At 63.7% G+C, this 6,007-nt stretch overlaps 1 protein-coding gene across 1 annotated transcript; it reads right to left on the bottom strand.

Annotated features, from left to right (window-relative positions):
- Positions 1-203: 203 nt before the first annotated feature.
- Positions 204-5,408, bottom strand: GNB2 (G protein subunit beta 2). The gene is made up of 10 exons (XM_025425990.3): positions 5,248-5,408; positions 2,802-2,947; positions 2,553-2,591; positions 2,329-2,435; positions 1,932-1,995; positions 1,686-1,848; positions 1,525-1,591; positions 1,060-1,261; positions 753-969; positions 204-682 (listed from the first exon to the last, which is right to left on the bottom strand). The coding sequence occupies exons 2-10, from the start codon at positions 2,856-2,858 to the stop codon at positions 576-578; spliced, it is 1,023 nt and encodes a 340-aa protein (XP_025281775.1). The 5' UTR covers positions 2,859-2,947; positions 5,248-5,408; the 3' UTR covers positions 204-575.
- Between the last annotated feature and the right edge of the window lie 599 nt (positions 5,409-6,007).

Here is a 6,007-nt window from a genome sequence, read left to right on the forward strand (position 1 = left end):
ACAACTATGGTCATCCAGGGTCAGAGTGCTGTGTGTGTTTGGGAACATCCACGGCCCTGCTGCGCAGGTCCTCCTGCCTCACTTTAGCTGAGAAGGTGTGGGGATTCCTCTCTGGTCCCCATATACCACCACGACCCTGCCCCAACAAACGCACAGTTAGGCTCAGAGGTTGGAGTGAGAAAGACGCAAGGGCAGAGACCAGGTACAGAGTTGGAATTGGTTCCTTTATGGAAAAACTGAAAATATAATAAAAATTAAAATAAAACCAGTTTTAAAAAAGCCAGCCCCTGGAGTTTCTACCTCCTGCCTCTGGCCCTCCAGAGGGATGAGGCCCCAACCCCAGGGCAGCAAAAGGATGAGGGCTTTCTGCCCCTCCTCTTTCCCCATTCTATCCCCATCTTTATCTCCACAGTGGGGGCCCCCGGGAGGAACCAAACCTGGGTAGGGGAGCAGGGACCCAAGGCCCCGTGGCCCAGGGAGGGAGGCTTGGTATGCACCCAGCCCCAAAGCTCCCGGCCTGTAGTGTGGGCATGGGCAGGGCCCCTCTTGGCCTGGGCCCAGTGGGGTGGTAGCTGTTAGTTCCAGATCTTGAGGAAGGAGTCCCAGGAGCCTGTGGCCACAGCCATGCCATCATCAGTGACCCCGAGGCAGCTCACACGGTTGTCGTGGCCGGCGAGGACACCTGTGATGGAGGACCATCAGAATCCAGCCACCTGGGGTCCCTGCCCCCCACCCCAGCGCCCAACACACACCTGCGCGGTCGCCTTTCATGGCGTCCCAGATGTTGCAGTTGAAGTCATCATAGCCGGCGAGCAGCAGCCGGCCGCTGCGGGAGAAGGCAACAGAGGTGATGCCACAGATGATGTTGTCATGGGAGTACATGAGCAGCTCCTGGTCAGCCCGCAGGTCGAAGAGGCGGCAAGTGGCGTCGTCGGAGCCAGTGGTGAAGGCATAGCCATTGGGGAAGAACTGCAGGACATAGGAACAGAGCAGGATGAGGGCACAGCAGAGCCAGTAGCCTGGCAGAGACAGGCCAGCCCAGCTCGACTCAGAACTTACTGCCACGGCATTGATGTCTGACTCGTGGCCAATGAAGGTCTGTCGGCACATAGAATCCCGCACGTCCCACAGCTTGATGGAGGCGTCACAGGCACCTGACACAAAGGTGCGGCCATCGGGGGCCAGCGATAGGGACATCACATCTCCGCTGTGTCCAGCAAAACCCACTGTCTGCTGGCCTGTCTCAATGTCCCACAGGGCACTGGAGATAACAGGAAGGAGGAAGGGATCAGAGAGGGGTGCAGGGCAGACTCCTTGCCCCTTTCCCCTCCAGGTGAGCCCAGCCCTGATAGAACCTTAAAGGAAGGGGCACAGGGAGCCACTGGATCACAAGAAAGGGAGGCAAAGTGTTCAGAAGGCCCTTGCTCGCTTGGAGCATATACTATACACTAAACACCAAGGCAGGGGCATCCCAGGCAGGAAGTATTGGTGAGCCCTGACTACACAGCCCTGGCAGGGCCTCACCAGGTGGTGTCCCCAGAGCTGGTGATGATTTGGTTGTCATCCAGGAAGCGGCAGCACGACAGGTACCCTGGGGAAAGGGGCTGGTCAGCCGAGTCTCTAACAGCGGGCAGCACAGCCCCACCCCCTGCTACAGCGCCAGAGCCCTGCCAGGTCCCTCTCACCAGTGTGGCCAGGCAGCTCCCGGCTGACCCTGACATTGCCCTCGCGGGTCTTGAGGCTGTAGATGGAGCAGATGTTGTCCAGCCCCCCACAGGCCACAAAGTTCCCTGAGGGCGCATAGGCACAGGTCATGACCCAGGAGGAGCGCAGAGGGATGGCATGGACCTGGAGAGAAGGGGCAGTGCCCAGGGTCGGAGACAGCCAAGGCCTGTGGCCCTGCCCCATCCAGCCTCAGGCATCACCTCTACCTTGTTGGTGGTATAGCTGTCCCAAATGATGAGCTTCCCATCCTGGGAGGCGCTGACCAGCAGCCTATTAAAAAGTGGTGGGGGAAGAGGCAGAGGGATCAGGGTGTGAAGCTCTCTCTGGAGACAGGACACCTTTCCTCCTCTCTCATTGGGTGGGAGGCCCTCTGAGGTAACTCCAAGCAGCAGCCCAAAAGTTCCTGCTGGGATGGTCCTGTTTCCCACTCCCTGGGGCTGTCTGGGAGTCACTGTCTTCCCAAATACACTGAGCAATGTAGGCGTCCCATTCATCCCACTAGATTGGGGAGGTTGCAACCCCTGCCCCTTTCTGCGTGTTGTAAACTCAGGCCAGGACAAATACAAAAGCTCAGCACACGGCCCCAACCACACACAAACACACCTTGAGTCTGTCCCCCAGTGCATGGCATAGATTTTTGCCAGGTGCCCACGGAGGGTCCTCCTTGTCCTCATCTGGATCCTCCCCACTGGGTCCAGCCCAGCTGTGATCTGGAGGTAGAGGCAGAATGGGCTCAGGGAGGTTCAGGTAGCATGGCCCACCAAACAGTATGCCTCAAACCCTTGGTCCTTCCCTAAACCCCAAGTCCGGCCCTGGATTCATCTCACCTGGGTCAGTGTTGAATCCCCACATGCTTTTCGGGCATCCTATAAGAGATGGCATGGCGGACCCCATCAGAAAGAGGCAGGAAGAGAGGGGAAGGAGGAGGCAGGGAAAGAGATGACAGAGGAGTGGAGAGGAGATAGTGAGAGGCTAGAGTAGCCACACACACAAATCCGCCCCCAGCCCAACCCAGTAGAAGCAGGCCACCTGGCCCTGCCCCCTCAGCCTCCCCAGCCCAGCGGCCAGGCTCTCACCCGGATCTGGTTCCGGAGCTGCTCAGCCTCCTGTCTCAGTTGCTCCAGCTCACTCATGGCGCCGGGCCCGTGGGGCGGGGTTGGGGGCGGCTGGGGGCCGCGGGACGGGGGCTGGGGGAGACAGCTCCTCGCCGCTGGCCCGAGGCCTGGGGGATGCAGGGCTGACGTCAGGCCCAAGGCCGCCGGGGAAGAAGGGGGAAAAGGCGGGGTTGAAGCGCGGCCCGGAAGGGGTAAGCGCCGGTCGGAGGGGGGAGGGGACAGCAGCGGGGGCCGCGGTCCCCCAACCAGAACCGGGGTCTCCGGCACAGGAGCGATGTTGCCCAGGAAGAGGTGACTTCCCCAATCTTCCTCCCGCCCCCCGGAAACGGAGCGGGAAGTGCAAGAGGAAGCGCAGGGGAAACCCCTCCCTCGGACAGCAGCCCGGGCGGGACACCCGCGGCAGGAACTGAAGGGGGGGGGGACGGGGAGGGGGAAGGGGCGGGGAGAGTCCCTTCGAAAACAGACCTGGCGTCGGCCCGGGCCCGCACAGGCACCGCCCTCCTAGCACCTAATTTTAAAAGGGGCGGTGCCTCTTTAAATTCACCCCCACACGCCGCACACCCTCCACACACACCCCCAGCTTCGACTGGGGTGGGGGAGAGACCAGAGAGGGAAGCTGGGCTGTTCGTGGGGTTGCCTAGGCAACCGTCACCCGGACTGAGAGCACCTCATTGGTGAAGTGCCCCCACCCTAGCCCTGTTGCCAAGGCAACCGCATCCAAGGCAAAGACCTGTAGGGTGGGTGACCCCACCCCCGGCCCCCTCGCCCCCTCGCCCCCGCCCGACCCAGCCTCCCGCCCCGACCCAGAACCCGCCAGAGTGGCTGTTTACAGGATTTGGGAAAGCCTATTGGCACTAATGGGTTCGGGACGGCTCACCCCGGATAATCCCCGGGCCGGCTGCGCCCCATTAGCCGCCCACGGCGGGCGGAGGGGAGGGTGGAGGGGAAGGCAGCCCCAAGCCGCTGCTCCTTCCAGCGCCGAGGCCGCTCGCCTCGGCGCGCCCGCAGAAAGCCCATGGGAGCCACTCTCGAGTAATTAGTGCTCCGAGGAGAGGTCCCCGGCCCCGAGGCGTGGAGCTGCTCTCTCCCAGACGCGGGCCGGCGGGCGGGCTGGCGGCCCCAAGCGGCCCGGCCCTGCGCCCTCGGCACCCCAGGAGCCCAGCCGCGGAGCTCCGCGCCGGGGCCCCAGGGACCTGGCTGGCTCTGCTCCAGTGCCCGGAGTCCGGCCCCCCTCTCTGGACACCTGTGTGATCTGGCCAAGCACACTGCACTCTGCCGACCCAGGCGTCCCCCACCCAGCTCCCACTTCCCCCAGGTCCTGGGCGTTCCTCTTCCCCACTGACATTTCCCCTCTGCCAGCTCAGCTCTCTACGCTAGGGCCGAGAGACGCCCCTCCATAGGAGCGGGGGGCTGGCAGAGTCTCCCACTCCACCTCCCCAGCTCCCCAGGACAAAGCCTCTTCCTTCCAGTTGCCCACAGCCCAGGCCGGGCGGCAACGCCAGAGACCGGGGCATAAGGAAGGAGGCCAGGAGGAAGCCGCGGGGGGCGGGGGCGACGCTTCCAGCCCTCAATCCCCATCACCCTCTAGGGCCCCCTCGGCGGCCCTCGGATTCTGGGCATACAGCAGCCGGGGCCCCAAGGAGAAACAGGGGTGCCGCCGCCCCCGCAGGTCCGGCGGGGCGACGGGGAGGGGACATGGGAGGGTCCCGGATCTGGCAGCTGGAAGGCGCGGGCCGGTGCCGCGCTGCGAAGCGCAGTGGGCCTGGCCCTCCGGCCCCCACGACCTCCATTTTGCCCAAAAGAAAGCAAGGCGTGGGGTGAGGGCGTCCGGGAACTGGGCTTGGGGTGAGGGCCAGTAGAGGAAACAGGGTGCCGAGGTCTCCGGTCTAGGGTAACGCGGCCAGAAAACGCGGCCAGAACCCAAATCGAGGGTAGGGTGGAGGCGAAAAGAAGGGTGGCCTCGCGGCCTTGCCTGCCTCTGAGGATTCTGGAGTTCTGCTGGGCGAATGCCGGCATGGGTGCAACATGGGAGGGCACGAAGGGTGCTACCCAGGGGCAAACAGGAGGGCGGTGATGGGGGGAAAGGGGGCGGGACCGGGCCTAGAGGAAGACCGGAATTTGGCCCCCCAACTTCTCAGGGCGCAAGAAGCAGGAGGGGCTGGGTTGGGGGCTGGGGTCAGGGAAAATGCCCCTGATGAGGCAGGGAGCGCGTGCGTTATTGGGGACGAGGGTCCCCCCCAGTTCCCCTTCCGGGTTTGGGAGCGACGGAGCCAGAGGAAGGGAGGGGAGGTCTGGGGTGCTACGTCCGCTCTCAAAAGGCCAGACCGGGGAGACAGAAGGAAGAGAGGTTCCCCCACGGGAATTTGGGTCTGGGGGACAGGAGGACTTCTTTTGTCAGCGGAGGTACCTGTGGCGGTGGGACTCTGCGAAGGGTCGCTAGAGGAGCGCGGGAGGTCCTGTCTTCCTCCGCGGCGGAGGCGGCAGCGGCGGCGACGCGGATGGATTTCCTCAGTCACCCCAACTCAACCGTCCAGCGCTGCTCTCCCCAGAGCGGAGGGATCCCGCCCGCCAGTGACGCGGCCGTCGCCGCCGCGCCCAGGGCCCGGCTGGGCGAAACCAACTCCTTAGTGGTGGGGGGACGCCGGAAGGCAAAAGACCCCTTCAGGGACAAGGATTGACTCCGTCACAACAGAGATATCACACCACACGATTTCGACGCAAAACGGATCAAAATTAATGCTTTGCTTTCCGAAAAGGCGCAAGACATCCCCCCCGGGACTGACAGAGGTGGTACCGGCGTAGGGGAGGGGAGGGAGGGTAGGAAAAAAAAAAAAAAAAAACAACCGCTCGCTGGTCACGTGACCTACCCTCCCGGATTGGGCGGCTCCAGACGGGGTTCGGGAGCTCGACGCCCCAGTTCTGGGTTCGGCACGCCCCTGCCCCAGTGAGACCACGCCCCTCCACCGGCCTGGGACTGAGCCCGGCAGATGGAGACCCGCACGGGACCCGGCCGGCGACTCTGACGCGGCCGAGGGGGAGAGCTGCTCTTCTGAGAGCCCCCGAGGAATGATGCGGGCCCCTGAACCTGGGAACGGTGAGAAGTGTCGTGCCCGGGAAGTTCCCCGGCGTTGCCCGCTGGGCTTTTGTGAAACTCCACGGGGCTGCGT

The sequence above is a fragment of the Canis lupus genome, chromosome 6, assembly GCF_003254725.2.
Source record: "Canis lupus dingo isolate Sandy chromosome 6, ASM325472v2, whole genome shotgun sequence".
NCBI lineage: Eukaryota > Metazoa > Chordata > Mammalia > Carnivora > Canidae > Canis > Canis lupus.